General features: G+C 40.1%; 2 protein-coding genes across 2 annotated transcripts; one reads left to right on the top strand and one right to left on the bottom strand.

The window, feature by feature from the left end:
* Positions 1 to 27232, bottom strand: atad1a (ATPase family AAA domain containing 1a). The gene is made up of 10 exons (XM_034150887.1): positions 27159 to 27232; positions 24389 to 24589; positions 23605 to 23703; positions 22407 to 22527; positions 19568 to 19768; positions 18089 to 18195; positions 16338 to 16427; positions 14385 to 14435; positions 11560 to 11732; positions 1 to 1569 (listed from the first exon to the last, which is right to left on the bottom strand). The coding sequence occupies exons 2-10, from the start codon at positions 24560 to 24562 to the stop codon at positions 1446 to 1448; spliced, it is 1140 nt and encodes a 379-aa protein (XP_034006778.1). The 5' UTR covers positions 24563 to 24589; positions 27159 to 27232; the 3' UTR covers positions 1 to 1445.
* LOC117498739 (tripartite motif-containing protein 16-like) lies at positions 7200 to 8986 on the top strand. The gene has a single exon (XM_034150886.1). The coding sequence runs from the start codon at positions 7286 to 7288 to the stop codon at positions 8933 to 8935; it is 1650 nt and encodes a 549-aa protein (XP_034006777.1). The 5' UTR covers positions 7200 to 7285; the 3' UTR covers positions 8936 to 8986.

Here is a 27232-nt window from a genome sequence, read left to right as displayed (position 1 = left end):
TGCGTTGCAGTGGTGATTGACAGGAAGTTCATTTATTAAAAACATTCAAAGTGACAATAAATATGACACTTGAAAAACACTCTTTGTGCCCCAGGACAGATTGAACATAAAGAGGTAACAGCTGTTGGAAGACAATAAGTGCAGACTATTTTCTGTTACAAATCAGCACTAAAACAGCTTATGACCTTGAAATTGGTTAACTTTAATTGCATTTAAAGTATCCTTAACTCTTACCCAGCATTTTCTTTCACATTCACAGACATGCACAATTCCTATAATTCATCTACTAACAGCTGTAATAATCAGGTTTGTATCATATTATAGCCATTGATAGCAGAGTAACGATTTATATTGATGTAACAGCTTATATCCGTGTCTTTATTGTCGCGTGTAGCTCGGTTTAGAAGTTCTTCCAACTACAGATTGAAGTTTAAACTCTATTTGACACTAGTTGAATGTTTGTTTAGTGATTTGCTTTTGTCTACAGTACCTTTCAAACCTGACTCAAGCGACTACATGACTAGGTGTTACACAGATTGTTTTACATTTCACCTGTAGCTGACTTTGTTCTTCCCTTTATCTATTGATACATAGCGTGATTTGAAAGCATGGCAACATACATGTAACCGTTTTATGTTATAAGACCTGAAAATAATTGCATTGCTACTGCTTTCTGTTAAATCCTCACACCGGCTAAGTGCATTCTCTATTACTTCTAATAAGTCAAGAAGCAATCAAACAAACATAACACAATGGAAATGATCACGGAGAGCAAAAACTGAAGAATTACAGTGTTCCTGTCAGCTTTAAAAAAAACAAAAACAGAATCAGTTCAACCAGCTGGAGAGAGCTATCTAAGCCAGTTCAGAAAAACAACAGGAAAGTTATTACAGTTAGATTGGTATTTCCTGAAAATGAAAAAGCTATTTGTTATTTGGGACGTCATGTGGCTGAGATGCATTACGGACTAATGTCCTACCACACAACAACATCTGTAGAGAATATAGTGTAATGCAACCAGGGCCAGATACATGATATCTTCCAAAGAGCTCAGATTCAAAAAGGGATTCAATCCTTTGTTATCAAACACCCAGAAAATAAAGTTAGTAGACAATTGATTTAGAAGTCAAACAGCAAAGGTCCAGAGTCACTTAATCCCCTCTGATAATGATCGTGTGAAATGCATTTTTAAGGACAGTATCTGAAACCTTATAGTGGTGCAGGAGAGAAGTGTGTAACAGCAGTCACTCCCTCCTATTGTATATCGCAATTTGAGACTAAATTAAGTGTTTTTCCACAGGTAGCAGGGTTGTGCTGAAAGTGAGCATGCTCAGACCAAAAAAAAACCCTTCTCTCAATAAATAAAAAGTCAGATTTTCCTGCTTTTCCAGCCTCTGATATTCTGCAGATAAAAGAGGGGAAAGTGTTCCCTGTGTTCCCAGAGTTCAGTCCAGCGGTACCTCCAGAGGAAACATGGCGACCGTGGCCTGCTTGGACTCCTTCATCTTGTCCAGACCGAAGAGGAGGTCCAGCTGGGTGACGGGGCGCAGACGCTCCTGATCCACCGGCCTGAACGAACACACACACACACACTTAATTTAGGACACACAAGATGGACACGGTGTCGACATCAGGTAGCTTCTGTTTTCTCGGGAAGGTGAGAGCTACAAGTTTTCAGTTTAGACAATGAGCTTTCTGTTTCATATTAACATGCTGCACACACTATGTATAAAAACAGCATTAAATTAGATTCGATTTAAAGTTCCCCTATTGTGCAAAATCCACTTGGTGCGCGGGGCTAATGCTAATGCTAATGCCACAAATACAATGGCGGCTTCACAAAACTTTTCAGAGTTTTACGGGGCGTGGTTTGCAATTCGCCGAGCCAATAGAAATTGGTACTTTTTTGGTACCACCTCTCTAGCAGGCACTAAAAATGTTTCCGGCACTAAGTACTCTTTTTGGTGTGAACGCAACATAAGGGGTACTAACGGAACTAAGCGGGAAAAGTACGGGGAAAAGTACTCCGGTGTGAACGCGGTGTGAAGTTCTTGTCTTGTTATCTGAACATGGACTTGTAGGATATTTTTTTTTTGTACTTTATCATTTTATTTTCACCCTGGAAATGGATGTATGTATGTATATGTGTACTTATGTATGTGAATGTATATATAGAGTTTTGTTTATCTGTTTTTTTCTTTATCCTGCAACTGGATCACTATCAGGAGGACTACCTCTGTATACACTTTGCTTTCTGCCCTCCGACTTCTAATTGTTTGTTTTTCCTGATGTATAAACCGTCTAATGGTTGAAATAGTAGAATAAATAACAACAAATAATGTATATGTATGATATAGATATATAAATATGACAGATATGAATATTTATAGCTATTTATTCTATTCTATGAACGTGTTTTCTGGACCTGTTTCACATCAATCGAAAGTGTAAGTATTTCAATATGTATGAGTTTCACATATTCATATTGGCCTTGAATATGTAAAACACTTTTACAGTTTTTGTACCCTCAAGGCTTTAAATGTCTTTATGATTCCAACATGGCAAACTATTTGATACTTATTTCTTTTGTTGTACACATGGTCTTCTAGTTCAATATATATCTAACTTTTGAAACAAGACTTCATGTACTTCACAGTATTCCAAGAACTACATTCAGCCCACATGTTTGAGCCTCCAGCTGTTTCCTGATGTCCCTTTGAAGCAACGTGCTGACAACTATAGGTCACACTATGTTCTGCTCCAACAGGGTTTCTATAGTCGCTTAGCAACAACCGAAGCACGGGTTACTCAGATCAGATATTTAGCCTTTTATAAAATATAAGATGATTTAAAAATAAACCAGCCTCTGATAACTTCCAATATCTCACATACAGTGCTAGAGGACATTTGACTAACTTCAGTGTTTCTGAATGTTCAAACTCAGACTGTTTCATAATTACAATCCATTAGAGATCATTTACATTTGAATCTCAATTAAGTTGCAGGTTATATTTTCAATTTTGCATTATTTTTGTTTTAATAGAACAATTACAAATACACTTTACACACTTGTATAATGTAGATGTATATATGTCTATATCATTTTGTATGATTAGTAGATTGGTCTATTATAATGATTAATTCTGTATTTTTTTTTTATACCCACCCACCCACACACACACACACACACACACAGACACACAGACACACACCGATATTTCTATATTTTACTGGATGTTTTTTGTATGCCCTGCTTGTGTGTTTTTGATATACTTTCCTTTAAAGGTCCCATCACATGGCCATTTCTACTGATCATAATTCCATTGTTGAATAGAATAGATTTACATTGTTCAATGTGCCAAACTCACATTGGTTTCTCATACAGCATCTCTGTATAGTATGTGTATTCACTCTCTGTCCTAAACGGCTTGTTGGAGCTCCTGCACTATCCAAATAGTTACGTCTCTGTACTCAGGAAGAAAACAATGGAAAAAGAGAAATGTCCAACGAGGCGTTCTGGGGCAGCATAGACAGGTCTTTTCTGTGTTACAGTTTTACTCGCTACAGGGTGTACTTTGAGGGTTTGTGACTCTGCAGACCGTTTACATGCAGAAAAACCTTCATAACACACAAGGGGACGGGTAATAACCGGAAAAGCATGACATGGGCCCAAATAAAATAAAATGTATTCGTATTAATTTATACTTTTATTAATACGATTTTTATGTCTGTTATTATGCTCCTGTGACAACAAAAATAATCCCACACATTTGACACAAGTACATCTAATCTGATCTAATTATAACTAATTGTAACATCTCACTAAAAAATAAATACAATGCTTCACATACAGCGACTTTAATTGAAATGTCAGGTTAAGAGAACATCAGTCTATAATATGCCATCAGTTTGAAAACTAATGAAGCTCAGCGCAAGTTCAACCAGGAAGACCTTCTTTACCCATTAATTTACTATTTCCATGTTACTACTCTCTCTCCTCTCAATAAGTGATCGGGGGCGTCACTCCCCAGCTTAACCAATCACTTCGCTCTATTCTCACAAGACTATCATAGCGCTCCCTCTTCTTCCTGCTCTCAGACACAGCCAGCTCCACTCTGTATTTCCTGGTTCCTCCCGTTCAGATCCACACTGAGGAGGAAGGGTGTAACCAACATGTGGGTAAAGAACAAGAGCTGATAGGCCACATTCACTGCACACACACCTGCTGTTCAGATAACCTCTCACATAGTTTCAGCTCTCAGGAAGTGAAACTCACACTCGCTGCTGCTGAGAGGTGAAATGGCGCAGAAAGGAGTTCAGCTGGACCGGGAAACCTTCTCTTGTTCCATCTGTCTGGATCTACTGAAGGATCCGGTGACTATTCCCTGTGGACACAGCTACTGCATGAAGTGTATTAAACAGCACTGGGATGGAGAGCTAATCCACAGCTGCCCTCAGTGTAGGCAGAGCTTCACACCGAGGCCTGTCCTGCTGAAAAACACCATGTTAGCAGCTTTAGTGGAGGAGCTGAAGAAGACTGGACCCCCACCTGCTCCTGCTGATCTCTGCTATGCTGGAGCTGAAGATGTGGCCTGTGATGTCTGCACTGGGAGGAAACTGAGAGCCTGTAAGTCCTGCCTCGTGTGTCTGGCCTCTTACTGTGACCAACACCTCCAGCCTCATTATGACGCAGCTCCATTAAAAAAACACAAGCTGGTGGAGCCCTCCAAGAAGCTCCAGGAGAACATCTGCTCTCGTCACGACGAGGTGATGAAGCTGTTCTGCCGCACTGATCAGCAGTGTATCTGTTCTCTCTGCTCTGTGGACGAACACAAAGGCCACGACACAGTGTCAGCTGCAGCAGAGAGGACTGAGAGGCAGAGAGAGCTGGAGGGGAGTCGACAAAACATCCAGCAGAGAATCCAGGACAGAGAGAAGGAGGTGAAGCTGCTTCAGCAGGAGGTGGAGGCCGTCAATGGCTCTGCTGATAAAGCAGTGGAGGACAGTGAGAAGATGTTCACTGAGCTGATCCGTCTCATGGAGAAAAGAAGCTCTGATGTGAAGCAGCAGCTCAGATCCCAGCAGAAGAGAGAAGTGAGTCGAGTCAAAGAGCTTCAGGAGAAGCTGGAGCAGGAGATGGCTGAGCTGAAGAGGAGAGACGCTGAGCTGAAGCTGCTGTCTCACACAGAGGATCACAACCAGTTTCTGCACAGCTACCCCTCACTGTCAGCCCTCAGTGAACCTACACACTCATCCAGCATCAACATCCGTCCTCTGAGCTACTTTGAGGACGCGACGGCGGCCCTGTCAGCAGTCAGAGACAAACTACAGGAAGTCCTGAGAGAGGAATGGACAAACGTCTCACCGACTGAGGTGGATGTTTTACTGTCAGCAGCAGAGCCCACCACCAGAGCTGGGTTCTTAACATATTCACAGGAGATCACACTGGATCCAAACACAGCACACACACAGCTGGTATTATCTGAGGGGAGCAGAAAAGCAACATTAGTGAAAAAACAGTCTTATTCTAGTCACCCAGACAGATTCACTTTACGGCCTCAGGTCCTGAGTAGAGAGAGTCTGACTGGACGTTGTTACTGGGAGGTGGAGAGGAGAGGGGGAGCAGTTCGTGTAGCAGTCGCATACAAGAATATCATCAGAGCATGGGGGGAAAGTTTATTTGGAAACAATGACAAATCTTGGTCCTTAGATTGTAACCAAAACAGTTATTCATTTAGTTACAACTGTATCAGCACTCCCGTCTCAGATCCTCAGTCCTCCAGAGTAGGAGTGTACCTGGATCACAGAGCAGGTATTCTGTCCTTCTACAGCGTCTCTGAAACCATGACTCTCCTCCACAGAGTCCAGACCACATTCACTCAGCCGCTACATGCTGGAGTTTGGCTTTATGGTAATAATGGAGACACTGCTGAGTTTTGTAAACTCAAATAGCCTGAAGTCATTGGAGGAACTCTTCTACTTCTTAAAGTCACCGTGTGTCCATCAGAGCTGATTGTCCATGTCTTCACTGTGCAGAGATCAGCTGTCAATCAAACATGATGGGATGTGCTTCAACATCTTCTCACGAGTTGTTCTGTAGATGTTGGACTTTCTTCCGGCTCCTTCCTGTGTCTGTGTAGCCATGGAGGCTGTCACTGCTCAGGAGGATCCTTGTTCACCTGAACTGATATGTAAACTTTGCTCTAAATATGTGTTGGATATTTCTTTTGATTCTTGTTGTTGTTTCTCTTGTAATGCACGAGTCTTCAGAGAGAAAGCAGCAGAGCTTCTTTTATTGGACACATTTTATTCTGGCCACTTTCTAAAACAACAGAGACATTTATAATCACATGTATTATTCTGACAGATTAAATGTTATTGTTGCCCAAATTAACTAACGATGAGTTCCCAGATGGTTATAACACTTATTTCATCATAACATGTTTATTTAAAATGATATTACTTCCTGTCATGATCATAATCAATAAGTACATCATTTATTATTCTGCTGTAAATAGCTTAGAGTCTTTGCTTGGGAAATACATTGTATAATATTACAGTTATTGTTTTGCAGACTAATTGTTGTTGTTGTTGTTGTTGTCCAAATAGAAAGTGGCTACTCTGATGTTTTATAGAACATAACTTATCATGATAATAATCAATAAGGAAATCATGTATGATTCTGTTTGAAATAGCTGAGATGAAACACATTCATGGTGTGGACAAAATGTAACTGATCATGAAATCATTGAACAGACTTTACTGATGGGATGTGTGATCAAATGAAATGTTTGGATCATTAATAAAGGTTTGTCTTTCAAAAACAAAAACAGGATGTTCTTCTTGTGTTATGTCCAAGGTGCCGTACGAAGCTGATGGAGAACATGTGGAAGTGATCTGAGACTAAATGAAGCTCAGCGCAAGTTCAACCAGGAAGACCTTCTTTTCTCATTAATTTACTATTTCCATGTTACTACTCTCTCTCCTCTCAATAAGTGATCGGGGGCGTCACTCCCCAGCTTAACCAATCACTTCGCTCTATTCTCACAAGCCTATCATAGCCCTCCCTCTTCTTCCTGCTCTCAGACACAGCCAGCTCCACTCTGTGTTTCCTGGCTCCTCCCCTTCAGATCCACACTGAGGAGGAGGGGTGTAACCAACATGTGGGTAAAGCACAAGAGCTGATAGGCCACATTCACACACACACATCCTGTTCAGATAACCTCTCACACTAGTTTCAGCTCTCAGGAAGTGAAACTCACACTCGCTGCTACTGAGAGGTGAAATGGCGCAGAAAGGATTTCAGCTGGACCGGGAAACCTTCTCTTGTTCCATCTGTCTGGATCTACTGAAGGATCCGGTGACTATTCCCTGTGGACACAGCTACTGCATGAAGTGTATTAAACAGCACTGGGATGGAGAGCTAATCCACAGCTGCCCTCAGTGCAGGCAGAGCTTCACACCGAAGCCTGTCCTGCTGAAAAACACCATGTTAGCAGCTTTAGTGGAGGAGCTGAAGAAGACTGGACCCCCACCTGCTCCTGCTGATCTCTGCTATGCTGGAGCTGAAGATGTGGCCTGTGATGTCTGCACTGGGAGGAAACTGAGAGCCTGTAAGTCCTGTCTGCAGTGTGTGGCCTCTTACTGTGACCAACACCTCCAGCCTCATTATGACGCAGCTCCATTAAAAAAACACAAGCTGGTGGAGCCCTCCAAGAAGCTTCAGGAGAACATCTGCTCTCGTCACGACGAGGTGATGAAGCTGTTCTGCCGCACTGATCAGCAGAGTATCTGTTATATCTGCTCTGTGGACGAACACAAAGGCCACGACACAGTGTCAGCTGCAGCAGAGAGGACTGAGAGGCAGAGAGAGCTGGAGGGGAGTCGACTAAACATCCAGCAGAGAATCCAGGACGGAGAGAAGGAGGTGAAGCTGCTTCAGCAGGAGGTGGAGGCCGTCAATGGCTCTGCTGATAAAGCAGTGGAGGACAGTGAGAAGATGTTCACTGAGCTGATCCGTCTCATGGAGAAAAGAAGCTCTGATGTGAAGCAGCAGCTCAGATCCCAGCAGAAGAGAGAAGTGAGTCGAGTCAAAGAGCTTCAGGAGAAGCTGGAGCAGGAGATCTCTGAGCTGAAGAGGAGAGACGCTGAGCTGAAGCTTCTGTCTCACACAGAGGATCACAACCAGTTTCTGCACAGCTACCCCTCACTGTCAGCCCTCAGTGAACCTACACACTCCTCCAGCATCAACATCCGTCCTCTGAGCTACTTTGAGGACGTGACGGTGGCCCTGTCAGCAGTCAGAGACAAACTACAGGACGTCCTGAGAGAGGAATGGACAAACGTCTCACCAACTGAAGTGGATGTTTTACTGTCAGCAGCAGAGCCCACCACCAGAGCTGGGTTCTTAACATATTCACAGGAGATCACTCTGGATCCAAACACAGCAGAGAAACGGCTGGTATTATCTGAGGGGAGCAGAAAAGCAACACTCGTGAAAAAACATCAGTCTTATTCTAGTCACCCAGACAGATTCACTTTATATTCTCAGGTCCTGAGTAGAGAGAGTCTGACTGGACGTTGTTACTGGGAGGTGGAGTGGAGAGGGGCAGCAGTTTATGTAGCAGTCGCATACAAGAATATCAGCAGAGCAGGGTTTGAAAGTTTATTTGGAAACAAATCTTGGTCCTTAGATTGTAACCAAAACAGTTATAGATTTCGTTACAACAGTATCCTCACTCCCGTCTCAGGTCCTCTGTCCTCCAGAGTAGGAGTGTACCTGGATCACAGAGCAGGTATTCTGTCCTTCTACAGCGTCTCTGAAACCATGACTCTCCTCCACAGAGTCCAGACCACATTCACTCAGCCGCTACATGCTGGAGTTTGTCTTTATTCTAGTGATGGAGCCACTGCTGAGTTTTGTAAACTCAAATAGCCTGAAGTCATTGGAGGAACTCTTCTACTTCTTAAAGTCACCGTGTGTCCATCAGAGCTGATTGTCCATGTCTTCACTGTGCAGAGATCAGCTGTCAATCAAACATGATGGGATGTGCTTCAACATCTTCTCATGAGTTGTTCTGTAGATGTTGGACTTTCTTCCGGCTCCTTCCTGTGTCTGTGTAGCCATGGAGGCTGTCACTGCTCAGGAGGATCCTTGTTCACCTGAACTGATATGTAAACTTTGCTCTAAATATGTGTTGGATATTTCTTTTGATTCTTGTTGTTGTTTCTCTTGTAATGCACGAGTCTTCAGAGAGAAAGCAGCAGAGCTTCTTTTATTGTACACATTTTATTCTGCCCACTTTCTAAAACAACAGAGACATTTATAATCACATGTATTATTCTGACAGATTAAATGTTATTGTTGCCCAAATTAACTAACGATGAGTTCCCAGATGGTTATAACACTTATGTCATCATAACATGTTTATTTAAAATGATATTACTTACTGTCATGATCATAATCAATAAGTACACCATTTATTATTCTGCTGTAAATAGCTTAGAGTCTTTGCTTGGGAAATACATTGTATAATATTACAGTTATTGTTTTGCAGACTAATTGTTGTTGTTGTTGTTATCCAAATAGAAAGTGGGTACTCTGATGTTTTATAGAACATAACTTATCATGATAATAATCAATAAGGAAATCATGTGTGATTGTGTTTGAAATAGCTGAGATGAAACACATTCATGGTGTGGATAAAGTGAAACTGATCATGAAATCATTGAACAGACTTTACTGATGGGATGTGTGATCAAATGAAATGTTTGGATCATTAATAAAGGTTTGTCTTTCAAAAACAAAAACAGGATGTTCTTCTTGTGTTATGTCCAAGGTGCCGTACGAAGCTGATGGAGAACATGTGGAAGTGATCTGAGACTAAATGAAGCTCAGCGCAAGTTCAACCAGGAAGACCTTCTTTACTCATTCATTTACTATTTCCATGTTACTACTCTCTCTCCTCTCAATAAGTGATCGGGGGCGTCACTCCCCAGCTTAACCAATCACTTCGCTCTATTCTCACAAGCCTATCATAGCGCTCCGCTAACACTTTTAAATCTGCTCTCCCCTCTGACAGCTGTCATTTCAGGTGACTCGACGCAACCCTCCTCCCCCCCCCCCCTTTTCACCTTCTGCCCCTCTGAATCCAGGGTCAAGCTAAGCCCCTCCCCTTCAGACTGACCCCAACCATCTATTCACCACCACCAGGGTCAAGCTAAGCCCCTCCCCTTCAGACCGAACCCAACTATCCATTCACCACCACCAGGGTCAAGCTAAGCCCCTCCCCTTCAGACCGACCCCCACTATCCATTCACCACCACCAGGGTCTAGACCCCGGGGGGTTTCATCGGATCGGTTCTTCCCTCCCGAATGATACTCCCGCACAACGGGGCCTAATCTCCAAAACTCCATTACATTCATTTGTGTATTCCTGGCAATACATATGTATTCTTACATCAAAACCGTCTCTCCTGACGACGCCACGAGGAATTTGACTTGATGTCATGTTGCATACGTAAAAGTAATTTTTTTAAAAACACAGATAGAGAACTATTTTAAGAAAACTATGATAATAATAATAATTTATAAAAATAATAGAAAATATAGTAAAAAATAACAGTATTTACATGTGACACTTGATATTAAAGGTGGGGTAGGTAAGTTTGAGAAACCGGCTCGAGATACACTTTGTGTTATATTCCATGGAATGCTCTTAACATCCCGATAGCAATGAATATCTGAAGTGCTTTGACAAAAAATCCATAAAAAAAATGTCATCTGTGGAAGCTGTAGTACTGTAAACAGCACGACCAATCATTTGAGCCGGCCCGGCTAAAGTAACTGGATGGCCTACCTGCCTGTCAGCCTTCCATCTGTGCACAAACTTATCTCGTGCCCTCATTGGTCATGTGCGCGTTCGTGTGTGTTGGAGGAGGGGCTCTGTAAGGAAGTGGCAGATTTTCTCCGGTTGTGTATTTTCAAATTCTAGCGATCTCGAGCCGGTTTCTCAAACTTACCTACCCCACCTTTAAGGTACACTTATTCACCATCAACTAGTTGCTCATTAACATATTAGAGTCAAACTACTAGCTTATTTGTTATGAACAAGACTTCACTTTAAAATAGGGAACATATTCTGAGTTAGAAATACCACATTTTGAGTTATTTAGACACAATTAACACTTATAGTTTCATGTCTTGTTACATAAGAATAGACCATATTTGTTAGGTGTTATTATGGGAGAATTACAATTCTTGTGGTACTGCTGCTGCATATTGAGCACATTAAGACCCAAACTCATGTACAACAACTTCCTTGCAATAAATAAGCACTAATTAGAGGGTTATTGAGGAAAAACTCTTAAATAATGGCCTAGTACTTGTAGAATATGGTCATGTAGAATAAGGCATTAATACGTGTTTTATAATGACTAATAACGAGCCAATATACTGCTAATATGCATGTTAATTAACAACTAGTTGATGGTGAATATGTGTACCTTAATATAAAGTGTTACCCAGTGTTTACATAGAAATGTGAAGGTGAGTCGTACCTCTCCTCCTCCTCGCTGTCCTGCAGCTGCTGAGCGATCTGCCTCATCTGCTCCTTGCGGACGTAGTCTCTGACTCGGTACATGGCGGCGTCTCTGCAGAGCTCCCGCAGGTCGCTGCCCGAGTATCCCACTGTCCGCTCTGCGATCTCCTTCAGATTGATGGCATTGCTCAGCTGCGGAGAACAGTGTGTGTGAGAAACAGAGTATTATAGATTCATCAGAATCAGAATCAGAAACAGGTTTATTATCAGCAGAGGTGGGAAGCAGTAGAGTACAAATACTTCGTTACTGTACTTAAGTACATTTTTCTGGTATCAGTACTTTACTCCACTACTTATTTTTCTGACCACTTTCTACTTCTTACATTTTGAACACAAATACCTGTACTTTCTACTTCTTACATTTTGAACACAAATACCTGTACTTTCTACTTCTTACATTGTGAACACAAATACCTGTACTTTCTACTTCTTACATGTTGAACCCAAATACCTGTACTTTCTACTTCTTACATTTCCCAAACAGGCTGGTTCCTTTAGTTTGAATGTGTGTTTGGTGGCGTGATCATTATTATTTAGAGTCATTGCGTGCCTATTGATTTGAACACGATCCGTGTATCCATCATTTCCTGGTCTTCTCTAAAGAAGAGGGACCAATGAAAACGTTGTCATGTTGCCGTTGTTCAGCATGGAAACATTCATTAGCTAACAATGACATTATTGTTCTATTAATATAAAGGGAGGTCAGGTACTCTTTAAAATAGCTGCTAGTTATGGGTACTTTTTACTGAAGTACATTTCAAAGCCCTCTTTACTTTTAGTTGGGTAAAGTAGTTTAGTCAGTACTTCTACCAGAGTATTTTTAAACACAAGTATCTGTACTTCTACTTGAGTAAAGGATGTGTGTACTTTTGCCATCTCTGATCACCAGGTAGGTTGACACGTACGAGGAATTTGACTTGGTGGAGAACTATTTTAAGAAAACTATAATAACATTAAAAACAAGGATTTCAATAGGTCTTCGCACACTTCGTGCTCAGGGGCCTCATTTATAACGCCTTGCGTAGGATTGACGTAGGAAGGTTGCTTACGTAGTACAAAGCACAAAAATAGGTACATACATTTTCCGCCATTTTCCGATTCACAAAACATTGCGTACCGGCGAGGGAAGTGCGTACGGCACTCCCTACGCCTGTTTCCCTTGATAAATCACAATCGACTCGTAACGCCCATATTTGCCTATAAATAGTCAAAGAAACGCCCATTCATTCATTCATTTTGACTGACTGCATGAAGAAGATCGCAGGAAATGACGATAGAACAGCTAAAAAAGACATCTCACACCGTGTCAGATTTTGGTTATTGTGGGGAGGTCGAGATAAATCATATTGTTTGGTGGATGCAGTTTGAACCAGAGTAGCAGCATGGAGGTCGGATCGTCACCAAAATAAATAAATAAGTGGTCCGAAAAAAGTTAATGGCAAAAAAAATACACATAACCTTCCTCAGGCAGTGTGTTTGTACCGGGGACAGGAGACACCCCCTTGATGAGAAACTGTAAGAAATGATCGGGAAATCCCTCCGGAGTGTAGTCATGACGACAGGATCTGAATTATTTTGTTGTATTTGGTGGTTTGTGTTCCAGCTGTCGATCAGCAACTATATATCCATAATCCACCAGTTAAAGGAAATACAACTAATGTGTTGTGTTATATTAGCTGTACAATTTACCACATATGGTGTTCTTAGTTTCCATACCTCCTGTGTTTTACGAGCGACTTATCAAGTCTTGGCAAACGGCATAAAACACGATTAAACGTGATAGTATATAAAACCATGCTCGTATCTACAACCTATAGAAAAGCAAAACGGCGTTAGTTTAGACGTTATTCTGTCCTCCTGCTTACCGCATAATTTATGAGAAAACATTTCATAACATTAACACAACATATGGTGGTTTTAAATAACATATCCGTATTTATTTATTTCTCCAAGTTATGTTTTTGTGTGCACTGAGGAGTCTCAAACAGGCGTTTGTTTAATCATTTTAAGATTGGCTTTAATCAATGTTTGAAAATGAATTCTTCATATTTGATAAATGAGAGGTAACATTTTATTTATTTCCACATATTTCTCTCCATTCTTCCTTCTGCCAACGGTGTCGCAGTTTCTCGTCTCTCCCGTTGTTGTGCTTAGTGCGTACGCATGGGTTAGAGTTTGCGTGGAGGACCGCACATTTTCCCGTCAAGTTAGTATTTTATAAATCGCAAACATTGCGTAGAAACTGGCGTACGCCATTTTTTGAGCGTATATCCCTTTATAAATGAGGCCCCAGGCCCTAAATATAGTAAAATATAGCAGTCCTCTCCTTCAGATGAATGCCATTGCTCAGCTGCATAGAACAGTGTGTGTGTGAAACATAGTATTATAGATTTAGCCTGTTAGAGGTCTACTTTAATGTGATCCGACAGTGAAATACAGTTTAGTTTATAGTGTCGTGGACAGTCCTCATTAATCAACTGTCACAAAGAACAGTAAATGGACCAGCTGTTGTCCCCGGCCAGATGATAATGGACACCTTTTTAAAATCACAACACATCAACAGCATTACTTATAAAGAAAGGATAAAAGAGAATAATAAAATGCAAACACCACACGTCACATATAGCACATCAACAACAGAAACGAGGGGCAACACCCATGATCACAACATGTAACACACACTCCATATCCAACACAGACGAGTGTGTGTAGTTCTCAGTGAACCATGCTTTTATGTATGTATGTCTTTGAGGTGTTTGAGGATCAAAAGACATCACATCTTACGTTTTCTCCCGCTAAAATCAGCCTCAGGATGTCTTGTCTTTGTCTCGTGCTCTGCAGAGACAGAAGGATAGCGGTTCTTTAAAGCATACCAATGTGATCAAAAACAGAGAGTGTACCTAACAATCAGCGACTAATGACACGTTTATAGACTCTCTTCATCAGACACCGTCTAAGTGCCACGTTACCTGCCTAATGGCTGTAATTGTTCTCATTTACTGTTTGCTCCTGCACCAGCAGCACATATGTATTTATATCTGACACTATACAGTAAAAGGAGCTTTTTATTGTCCCGGATTAAAGATTTACTCTGTGCTTTTTGTAGTTTCGCCAGTAGCCATAACACACACAGTTTAAGCTCTGCTGCTTTACTGTGTGTGGATTAAAGCCCTCATTTAAACGCACCATCACTCAATAGATTAGCTGATAATGAGACAAGAAGTGGGATTAAGTTAAAGTTACATATTTCTCATTCGATTTTCATTTAAGTATATTCCCCTCGCACTTTTATTGTCATTAAACAGTATAGGTACTATGTAATGAAACGGTTTCTCTGCATTTGACCCATCCTAGTGTTAGGAGCAGTGGGCTGCCATTATGTACGGCGCCTGGTGAGCAGTGTAGGGAACGGTGCCTTGCTCAGGGACACCTCGGTAGCACTGAGAGTTGAACTGGTGACCTTCCAGTTGCCAAGCCAAGTCCCTATGGACTTCGCCACCACCGCCCTATATATATATATATACACACATTTGTAGAAGTATACACGTTAAGGATATAGAACAGGGGCAGTAAACATGAACGTGCTACATACTGTATGAAGGAATGGGTTTAGATAACATTATATTTGGAGATTTGATTTGATAAGATTTAAAGAAACATTTGTATGATAACATTGTGTTGGCTTATACAGAGCCATTGTAATATGTGTGTTAATTATATGTTATCTATTTTAAACTAATGTTAGGACAGATGTAACGAGTGTTTTACGAGCATTTAGTCGTTATATTAGACTAGTTTTAGGGTATTTGGTTAGGTGTTTCGTAGCTTGTAAAAGTCTCTGTATACAGAAACTCTCTCTAGTGTTGGTAAGATATATTTAAAATATTTCCTCTTTCTCAAGCTTCAGATAGCTTTTCCATTTGAGATATTTCACTTGTACTTGTAATTGAATTTACTTGAACACACGGGTTATCGAATTACTAGAACGTTTAGGTGATTTTTTGGGGTGACAAGACGAGACATTGCAGAGACAGTCTCAAAGAAAACTAAAGCGCCAGTAGCTGCTACATCTGTATGCACCTTGGATCCTCACATCAAAACTATTAAGGCACTAATGTCTAAACACTGCTGGAAACAAAGGTAAAGGGCGGCTGCTGAGTCCCGTGCATTACCCAGTGGAGGAGTTCTGTATAAGGTCAATGATTGGCTTAATACACTACAAAGACTCAAAATCATGCCCAGTATATGTGTCTAATACCTAGTCAGAATATGTCTCTACACCTGATATAAGACACAATAACTTCAGAACTAACACTGCAGTGAGATATCGGGTCTTGTTTTTAGACAATGCATCATCTTGTTAAGTCAAAAAATCTTATTTTGAGTCGTATCTCAGATGAAACACATGTTTTTTTACTAACTAACTAACATCAGAAAACAGAAAACTTTTGAGCATTTGCTGATTCTGGTCAAATATATAGTTCAAAATGAGTTCTCCCAGCTAATTACAAGATGTGATTTATCTAAATATCCCTTCTTATTTCAATACATCTTACCAAGCTAATGTTCACTTGTTCTATTGGCAGATTTTTGTACTTATTTCAAGTGAAAACAGCTTGTTTTCATTATTGTTTAACTTGTTTTTGGAGCAGCATTCTTTCCAGTGTATCGTACTGGCTTAAACCCTGTATTACTTAAATGAGATGTCAATGGTTTGTGAAAGTGTTTGTGTCTTACTGGCAGGCCAACATAAAACGTGGCGGGCATCCTGCGCAGAATGGCTGGATCTACATCCTGTGGTCTGTTAGAAGCTCCCATCACCATCACCTACAATCAGAAGAATCACATGCAAGATTATTTAAAAAGCACAATTTAACAACAAGGCAACTCAAAGTGCTTTACAAGAAACATTAGACATCACATTTCAAAAACGGTCACTAAAAGCCTAGATAATACTAAGCGGAAATTGGGTAACACGGGTACAGAAATATAATAATAGGTAGCGTGAAGTGAAAGATATGACAAGTTTTTTTGATTTGATAACAGGCAGAGGCAAAAAGAAAAGTCTTAAGCCTGGATTTTAAAGTATTAAAGGGGACCTATCATGCAAAATGCACTTTGTGATGTCTTTTATACATACATATGTGTCCCCGGTGTGTCGGGGAACTCACGCAGCGTCAGAAAATAAAACCCTCTCTTTTTTCCTCCATACCCAAATCTCTAAAAACGGGGCACCCACGGCCCTATCAGAAACGTTGCTATCAGAAACAATGCCCGACTGTTTTGGACATAATATGGTCGGTGCATGTTTACATTAGCATCGCTAACACTCAGAGCTAACCTGTACTGGAGAGCATGTGTGTGAAGAAGCAGGAAATAAAAAGGAACTCACCTTGTGGTATAACCGGCAAGAGAGAAAGCCTTTGAGCTCCATACTGTTTCAGAAATAATCCTTGATAATCCATGATATGGCGTTTCATCACGGCAGTATTTAGTTTAGACAGTAGCTGCCGGGTCCCGCATGAGCTCAACCCCCTCCTTTTTTATTTTTATCAATTATTTTTATTTTGTAAAGCTTTATACCCCAAATCAGCACTTTAGAAACAGGAAGTGAAATAGAGGGATATGAGGCATGGCTAGAATGGGTGATCTGTTTGGTATTTTGAGCAAAACACTTACATACATATAGACATGTTTTTTATATATTTTTATATATCTGAGACCTATGCTATTGCCTAAAAATAGCATGATAGGTGACCTTTAAGAGTTTTAGCAGACCTGCAGTTTATTCCACATATATGAAGCATAACAACTGAACGATGCTTCTGTGATTAAAACCAAACCTAGTATTGTCTTCAAACATAAAGACCTGCATGCAAGGATTGATGCTTCTTCTGACAGGAATTTCTAAAAGGTAGCTTTAAAGGTCCCCTATTATACTGTTGTTCATCAATATATCACAGGTCTCAGATATATACAGAACATGTCTCTGATTGGCTGAAACACCAAACAGATCATTGTAGCATCCCATAATCCCCTCTGTTTCAGCCCTGTTTCAAAAGTGCTGATTCTCTGTCTGTTACTTTAGATGAAAATAAGGAGCCCCTCCCCACGCCCCTCTGAGAGATATTTGGTTACAAAGAACACATTGGTGCTCTAGGAGGAGATTCAGGTGATAAGGTGGGGGGGGGGGGGGTTACCTTGGTTGCTGATTGGCTAATGGTTACACAAGACAACAAATCGTTATGACATCACAAAGTGTCCAAAATCTGATCAGCTCATTTTCAGACAGGTTTTTATATAAATGGATCAGGACAAAAAGAGAGTCTCTTTACACAGAGGGGACACATGTTGATGTAGAAGAGACATGAACAAGTGGATTTAGCATAATAGGTGACCTTTAAGAGACGACAGAAATCCTACCCATTAAGTGCCTGTGTGACTACATCTGGTAAATATATTATAATAAAGACTCCTGGTGGTGCTACCTGGGTGGTGGAGGAAGTGTCCAGGCCGTCCCACAGGCTCATGAACTGGGCCTTCATCATGGCCGTGGCCTCATGGTCCAGGCTGGAGCGGTTCCTCAGAAACGAATCTGACACACGAGGAGGACATTCTTATTTTATTCTTTCTTAGGATCCCCATTAGCACTAGCATTGGCTATTCTTCCTGGGGCACACACACACACACACACACACACACACACACACACACACACACACACACACACACACACACACACACACACACACACACACACACACACACACACACACACACACACACACACACACACACACACACACACACACACACACACACACACACACACACACACACACACACACACACACACACACACACACACACACACACACACACACACACACACACACACACACACACACACACACACACACACACACACACACACACACACACACACACACACACACACACACACACACACACACACACACACACACACACACACACACACACACACACACACACACACACACACACACACACACACACACACACAAAACAGCTCAGCTCATAATTTCATGCAATTTACAGTGCTATGAAGTGAAAACTAAAATGGTCATCCACAGCTCAATTTTACTTTATAATACTGAGATAATTTTTTAGCAACCTTTTGAAATGTACTTGAGAAATAAAGATGGAGACAGCATATACACAACACATTACAGACTAAGATCAGTAACATCAGGGATATTTCGTGGGGATGAAACATGAGCAAAAATGTGAAATCTTGCCAAGTATATCCGTCTGATTTCTGGTCAGAATATGTCTTTACACTTGATAATGAATATTGAAGAAGTAACAATGCAGTGAGTTACAGGGTCTTGTTTTTAGACAATGCATCTTAAGTATCTCGTTAACCCTTATTTTGAGTTGGATCTCGGATGAAACAAGTATTTTTCTACATGTCACAACGTTTTCAAGCTGCTGTGTTATTTGTAAAAGATGGATCATCTTGTATCAAGAAATACATCTTATTGATTTTGAAAAACACATTTGTATTAGAAATTCACCAACTAACCATACGACAGAAGACTTTTGAGCATTTTCTGGCTTATTTTGTATCATAACATTTCTTGATTCTGGTAAAATATAGTTAAAAATAAGTTTTTTCAAGTTTATTACAAGATCTAATTTATAGAAATATCCCATATTATTTCAAGAAATCCTACCAAGCTAATTTTCACTCGTTCTTTTGCAGATTATTGTACTTATTACAAGTGAAAACACCTTGTTTTCAGCATTTTTTCCAGTGTACATTACATAACATTACATGGTATTTGACGCTTTTATCCAAAGCACTTACACCTCAATACTATAGGACTTAAAACGGTGAAAACCTCAGATATCAATATCACTTTTTGAAATCATTTATTATCTGATAGTGTAATAAACTAACACCACATGGTCATCAGACTCACCAATCTCATCGATGAAGATGATGCAGGGCTGGATCTTGACAGCCAATGAGAAGACGGCAGCAGTGAGCTTCTGTGATTCGCCGTACCACATGTCCGTCAGCGTGGACGCCTGCAGGTTGATGAACTTACAGCCCGACGCTTTGGCTGTTGCCTTAGCGATCATCGTCTTCCCACATCCTGGAGGACCAAACAATAAAACACCTGCGAGGACAACAAAATTATGAAATAAAGTGAATTTTAACCTTGTGGAGATTTAAGAAGTAGTGACATTCCTGCAAACATTATTCACAATACTTGTACGTCTAAAAATTACATCCTGTTTGAGCAAAACGACAGAATGTACATTTTGACACATGATTTAACAGTTTATAGACCTTTTATTTAAGTGTTTTAATGCACCTAAACTCCTCAAGAATTCAGACGTATTGATTGCAAGGCATTCGCTGTAAACAAAAGTGTTTTACTGAAGTTAAATGTTGTCAAATCTGTGGTAAAACTCGTTTTTAAGTGTTTAATTTGAGCTTCAGTCACTGTCATTAATTCATACGAGTCAAATTGAATGATATTTTGACTTATATAAACTATTCCTTGCAACTGTAGGAATATTGTTTAAAGGTCACCTATTAAGCAAAATCCACTTCTTCATGTCTCTTCTACATCAACATGTGTCCCCTCTTCTTCATGTCTCTTCTACATCAACATGTGTCCCCTCTTCTTCATGTCTCTTCTACATCAACATGTGTCCCCTCTTCTTCATGTCTCTTCTACATCAACATGTGTCCCCTCTTCTTCATGTCTCTTCTACATCAACATGTGTCCCCTCTTCTTCATGTCTCTTCTACATCAACATGTGTCCCCCTCTTCTTCATGTCTCTTCTACATCAACATGTGTCCCCTCTTCTCCATGTCTCTTCTACATCAACATGTGTCCCCTCTTCTTCATGTCTCTTCTACATCAACATGTGTCCCCTCTTCTTCATGTCTCTTCTACATCAACATGTGTCCCCTCTTCTTCATGTCTCTTCTACATCAACATGTGTCCCCTCTTCTTCATGTCTCTTCTACATCAACATGTGTCCCCTCTTCTTCATGTCTCTTCTACATCAACATGTGTCCCCTCTTCTTCATGTCTCTTCTACATCAACATGTGTCCCCTCTTCTTCATGTCTCTTCTACATCAACATGTGTCCCCTCTGTGTAAAGAGACTCTGAAAGTTTCAGGAAAAAAGATTCTCTCTCTTTTTGTCCTGATCCATTTATATAAAATCCTGTCTGAAAATGAGCTGATCAGATTTTGGCCACTTAATGATGTCATGATGTTTTGTCTTGTGTAACCATTAGCCAATCACCAACCAAGGTAACCCCCCCCCCACCTTATCACCTGAATCTCCTCCTAGAGCACCATTGGGTTCTTTTTAACCAAATATCTCTCAGAGGGGCGTGGGGAGGGGCTCCTTATTTTCATCTAAAGTAACAGACAGAGAATCAGCACTTTTGAAACAGGGCTGAAACAGAGGGGATTATGGGATGCTGACATGATCTGTTTGGTGTTTCAGCCAATCAGAGACAGGCTCTGTATATATCTGAGACCTGTGATATATTGATGAAAAGCAGTATAATAGGGGACCTTTTAAAGTGTGTGATACAGATGGAACATTTGGCCCTGCTTGCTGCATACTTTATAGAAGTTGCATGATGTAAACAAAGGCTGGAGACTAGTAATAGCACTAGATTCCCATAACAGCTAATTTTGGAAGCTGTTTCATCCTCAACTCTGTTTAAAGCTTTCTGTCAAACAGTAAAAACGTTCAACAGAGAGTGAAGTGTTCGTCTGCTGTCAAGCGGCCAAGAGGATAAATACTGTCAGATATTTCTGTGACACATTGCTCAGAGGGCCCCGACCTTTTTCCTTAAAAGACCTTTTTTATGTAAACTATTGAACCCTGACTAAGTGAGATGTGTTATGGATACTTCACGTTATAATCATTGATTTGTTAAACCAGGGTATATGCAGGGATCCTGAAGTCAAATGTAAGACCTTTTAAGACCTTTTTTAAGACCCTTCCCATACATTTTAAGACCTCATCGCCACTTGGAGTTCTAACCGGTTACATTGGCGACACACTTTACCTCACATTGACTATATACAGTATTGATTGTCCTTCCTCCTTATCTTCCAACCATTTGGACGCAGACTTGCATTTCCCCATAACGATGTTGTTTAACAACCGGCGTAAACGGACCTTCGCGCGCTATCAAGCAGTGAGCGTGCGATGTCCTGTTCAGATGACGTCAAATCCAACGGGATGCCATAAATAAACTACACAGAATCACACTACACACCTACGCAATGATTACATTCAGGCAGACTGTAGAATACAACCTCTTTGGACAATTTATATACTTATTGAAAACAAGCTACAGAATGTAATACCTTGGAAAATGCTGTTTAATACTTTTTAATAGCCTTCATTTTCGCTAAATTGATTTATCAACTTTTAATACTTTTTAAGACCCCGTGGATACCCGGTAACTGCATACTTTTCTAAATTAGGACGAGGTAGTTTGGCAGAGTGTCAAATAAACATTACAGTTAAGTTAAACACAATTAAAAATAACTGGACTTGTGTAAAAAGAGCTGCAATTCCTACACAGTTGACCTAATTGTCCAAATACTTTCTAAGAAGCACTGAGGATTAAATAATGTCATATCAGTGTTTGGTTTCCAATCCATTAGAATATCACTCAAATTACTACAAGAAGATTCTCCTATTTTGTCCTTTACTGCAAACATGTTAAGATAATGGTTCACTTTCTGATTAGACAACATGTGTGTTACCTTTTGGCGGCTGAAAGAGTTTGGATCCAGTTAAAAGGTGTCTCTTCTGGAAGGGCAGGATGACGGTGTCCTGCAGCTCGTTGATCGTCTCGTCCAGACCTGCGATATCCCTCCAGGTCACCTGCAGGACGGTTCATATGGAGAGAGAGTTCAGATATCATGGCGCTTTAAAGGTCCCCTATTATACTGATTTTCATCAATATATTACAGGTCTCAGATATATACAAAACCTGTCTCTGATTGGCTGAAACACCAAACAGATCATTGCAGCATCCCTTAATCCCCTCTGTTTCAGCCCTGTTTCCAAAGTGCTGATTCTCTGTCTGTTACTTTAGATGAAAATAAGGAGCCCCTCCCCACGCCCCTCTGAGAGATATTTGGTTAAAAAGAACACAATGGTGCTCTAGGAGGAGATTCAGGTGATAAGGTGGGGTGGGGGGGGGGGTTACCTTGGTTGGTGATTGGCTAATGGTTACACAAGCCAAAACATTGTTATGACATCATAAAGTGGCCAAAATCTGATCAGCTCATTTTCAGACAGGTTTTTATATAAATGGATCAGGACAAAGAGAGAGAGAATCTTTGTTCCTGAAACTTTCAGAGTCTCTTTACACAGAGGGGACACATGTTGATGTAGAGGACACATGAAGAAGAGGGGACACATGTTGATGTAGAAGAGACATGAAGAAGAGGGAACACATGTTGATGTAGAAGAGACATGAAGAAGAGGGGACACATGTTGATGTAGAAGAGACATGAAGAAGAGGGGACACATGTTGATGTAGAAGAGACATGAAGAAGAGGGGACACATGTTGATGTAGAAGAGACATGAAGAAGAGGGGACACATGTTGATGTAGAAGAGACATGAAGAAGAGGGGACACATGTTGATGTAGAAGAGACATGAAGAAGAGGGGACACATGTTGATGTAGAAGAGACATGAAGAAGAGGGGACACATGTTGATGTAGAAGAGACATGGAGAAGAGGGGACACATGTTGATGTAGAAGAGACATGGAGAAGAGGGGACACATGTTGATGTAGAAGAGACATGGAGAAGAGGGGACACATGTTGATGTAGAAGAGACATGGAGAAGAGGGGACACACGTTGATGTAGAAGAGACATGAAGAAGAGGATTTTGCATAATAGGTGACCTTTAAAATCAAGATGTCATGAATTAGGATTACAGCATTCACCTTCATCGTCTGTGGATCAACTAGATGAGACGCTATGTTCATCTCATAATCTGTCAGACTGACGCCCTCAACGCCGATCCTCCTCATCAGCTGTTCTGCCTGCAGAGGAAACACACACACACACACACTTCAGCAGGAGAAACAAAAGGATAACAGATGACAGAAGAAATCCTGGAAAAACAGAGACATCTCCCTTGATCAATTATTGTTTTATTATAGAATAGAAGAATAGAATATATCTTTATTGTCATCATACAAAGTACAACGACATTTCTTTGGCAACTCTCACTGCAGTAAAAAAATAGACACAATAAATAAATAAGAGTGGTAAAAGCAGAGGTAGTAGCGATGACAGTGCAACGAGATACAATTCAATGCCAATGTGCATATTTACACTTACAGTCTATTTATTATTTCACTCCTATTGTGTTATTCTATATTGTTTGTGTTCCCTGTACAGCACTTTGGTCAACTGAGGTTGTTTTAAATTTGCTATATGTATAAATAAAGATTGAGATTGAGATTGAGAACCTCCATAACATTCACCTGGTTGCAACTTACACATTATTTATCTAATATATCATATTCCAATTACTTGTATATAGACTCTGATTGCACTATTTCTATTTTATTTTATTTGTATTTACTTGTATCAGTTGTATTGTGTTGGAGGAGCCTGTGACCTCAGATTTTCATTGACTGTAGCTATGTACAAATGACAATAAAAGCCTTGAATCTTGAAACTTGAGATCTAACAGAATATAAATGCCTACGTTCCACTTACCCTTTTCTTGGCTTGGCTCTTCTGTTTGGAGGTAGGGTCCATAGCGTCCATCGCCCATTTGATGCCGTAATATGTCACAGCGCCAAAGATGGTCAGCCTCAGAATCATGCCCAACACTTCATTTCTGGACAGAGGTCGCAGCAGGGCGTCCCGCGGGAGATCTTTCAGCAACATCTCTGCTGGAGGAGGTCAGTCCATCGGCTGGAGGAAGGGAACAGAGAGAATAAGTTCACTGAGAACTACACCTGCACACACTCGTCTGTGTTGGATATGGTGTGTGTGTTACATGTTGTGATCATGGACCCCTCGTTTCTGTCGTGTGATTGTGATGTGCTATATGTGACGCGTGTTGTTTGCATTTTATTGTTCTCTTTGATCCTTTCGCCTCGATCTACTTCATCCTTTCTTTATAACTAATGCTGTTGATGTATTGTGATTTTAAAAAGGTGTCTATTATCATCTGGCCGGGGACAACAGCTGGAAATGAGCAATGTTGGCTAAAGCTGCTCCATTTACTGTTCTTTGGGACAGTTGATCAATGGGGACTGTCCACGACACTATGAACAAATAAACTAAACTAAGAAGAATTCAGACGGACACATAAACAAAAACGTAAGATATATTAAATAGCCATAAGGTTTGCAATGTAATTCTGCCTGGTAGTGTACTGATGCTCCATCCGGTGAACTATAATCTCATATTGCTTGAATTGACAAATAACAGATTTACATTTTCCTTTAGAGTACACTCCTGTATTTAAATGTCAATATTTCAGGTTAAAAATCAAATGTTGTCCTGAAATCAAATACGCATATGAATGGCGATGAGGAGCTTGAACCAAATCATGAAACTCATTTTTCGAGATATGACGAGAATGTTACATAAAACACAGACGCGGGTACATTTGCATGTGGCCTTCCACTTTGTGGCATGATGGGGGAAGAAATTACATTATCACATTTTTGGTAGATACTAAAATGCTTTAAAATAAAGCTTTTTATATAGATGTAGTCATCTAAAATGTCACACAACATGTCACCTATTCTCCCAAAGAAGCCATATGCATCCTGTCTGTGAGTGTTAGTCTGTTTTTAGAAGCTCTCCTTTGTTTCTACTTTTCTTGTATTTTCTCCATTTTTTTCACAACTCTTTACCTTTTATTGTACAATACTTTAACCTGCACTCACATCTGCACACTTATGTAATATATTTAACAATCCAAATATGTATGTATGTCCATTCAAATGGTCCATGTTTACTGTGATATCTTGTTTCAACAGTTACTATATCACTTTATTTTACATTTTTGTATTATTTTTACCTTGTGTGAATCCTGTTTTTTACTCTGACCCTGTTGCTACTATACACGTCTGAATTTCCCCACGGGGATAAATAAAGTTCCATCTTATCTTATCTTATCTTATATGAAACAAGGCCTGGTGTTAGACTTAGGATGATGGGCAAAAAATGACATTTCATATAACTTTATCACATTATTGGTAGATACTAAAATGCTTTAAAATAAAGCTTTTTATAAACAATATTAATGATTGCATAAACAGATATATCCGTCCAAAATGGTCACACCAGTTCTCCTTAAGTTTTGCCATGTTAAAAACAGTATGCAAATGTGTCCGTTAGCTCAGTTGGTTAGAGCGTGGTGCTAATAACACCAAAGTCGCGGGTTCGATACCCGAAGCATTGATTTTGAAGCGGTGGTTTGAGGAGACTTGCACAGGAAACTGGAGGGTTGCGAACAACACTGCCAAATTGCTCAATTTAACAGATGACATAGCGCTTGCCGAATTAAAGAGTAATATGGGATGATAAAATAAGATGTACTTTATTAATCACAATTCGGGAAGAAAAAAAAAGTTGCAGCAGCATAACACAAAGCAAGGCATTGCAAATAATAACAAATTCAAAGAGTAGAAATAAACAATTCTAAAATAGAAACATCTCAAAATAGAAATAGAAATAAACCAGCATTAGAGAGTAAGAAAGATATACAGATCACCGGCGTGAAGATAACAAATCTATAAACTGTCTGACAAAAATAAAAACACAATTGGAGGGCCATTATATGGTTGAACAAAGTATTTTGAGGTATGGACTTTAATATATTTAAAGAAAGTATTAAATGTTCACTTTTCTGAATGGTCGCTGGTCTCCATGGCAATAAACTAGTCCTTTAGTCAGAATCAGAAATAGGTTTATTGCGGAGTAGGTTTACATATACAGTAAGAGGAATTAGCCTTGGTGTATACAGTCAAAGCCATAACATAAAATGCTAAAAAAACGATGTTACTATAATAACATTAAAATATAGCAATATTTACATGGATTACCAGAACAATACAATTTGAGTTAAATCTAATACAATTATGTGCAGTATCGTATGACAGGTGGAAAGACGTGCGGATATAAGAGGTAGCATTGCAGCAGTTTGCAGTTACTGTCAAAGTCCACTCATAACGCTAAATTACAGGTCATTTACACACCAACACAAGCCAGTAATTTACGATTAAGTAGAGATAGAGTTAGTGTTCATCCATGATTTACTACCAAGAAAAACATCCTTTTAATTCACCAGTTAGCATCTCTGAAGCTAACACAGCTGCACCTAGCAACGGTCAAACGGTCACTTTAGCCGTGTGGCATTTTGATTAAAAAGCCAGGCTGAATAAAACACTTTACACACACTCTGTATGCTGTCTCACACACATTAACACTTCACTCGTAAGGAAAAAAAGACATTATTTCTACTCACTGAAGACGGGAATCAAATGCCAAAACACTGGCATTAACGGTGCATCGCGTTTAGTAACTCGGGTAGGAACAAAC

Source organism: Trematomus bernacchii, unplaced genomic scaffold (assembly GCF_902827165.1).
Source record: "Trematomus bernacchii unplaced genomic scaffold, fTreBer1.1, whole genome shotgun sequence".
Lineage (NCBI taxonomy): Eukaryota > Metazoa > Chordata > Actinopteri > Perciformes > Nototheniidae > Trematomus > Trematomus bernacchii.
The sequence above is the reverse complement of the archived record's forward strand: the minus strand, read 5'-3'. Positions and strand labels throughout refer to the sequence as shown.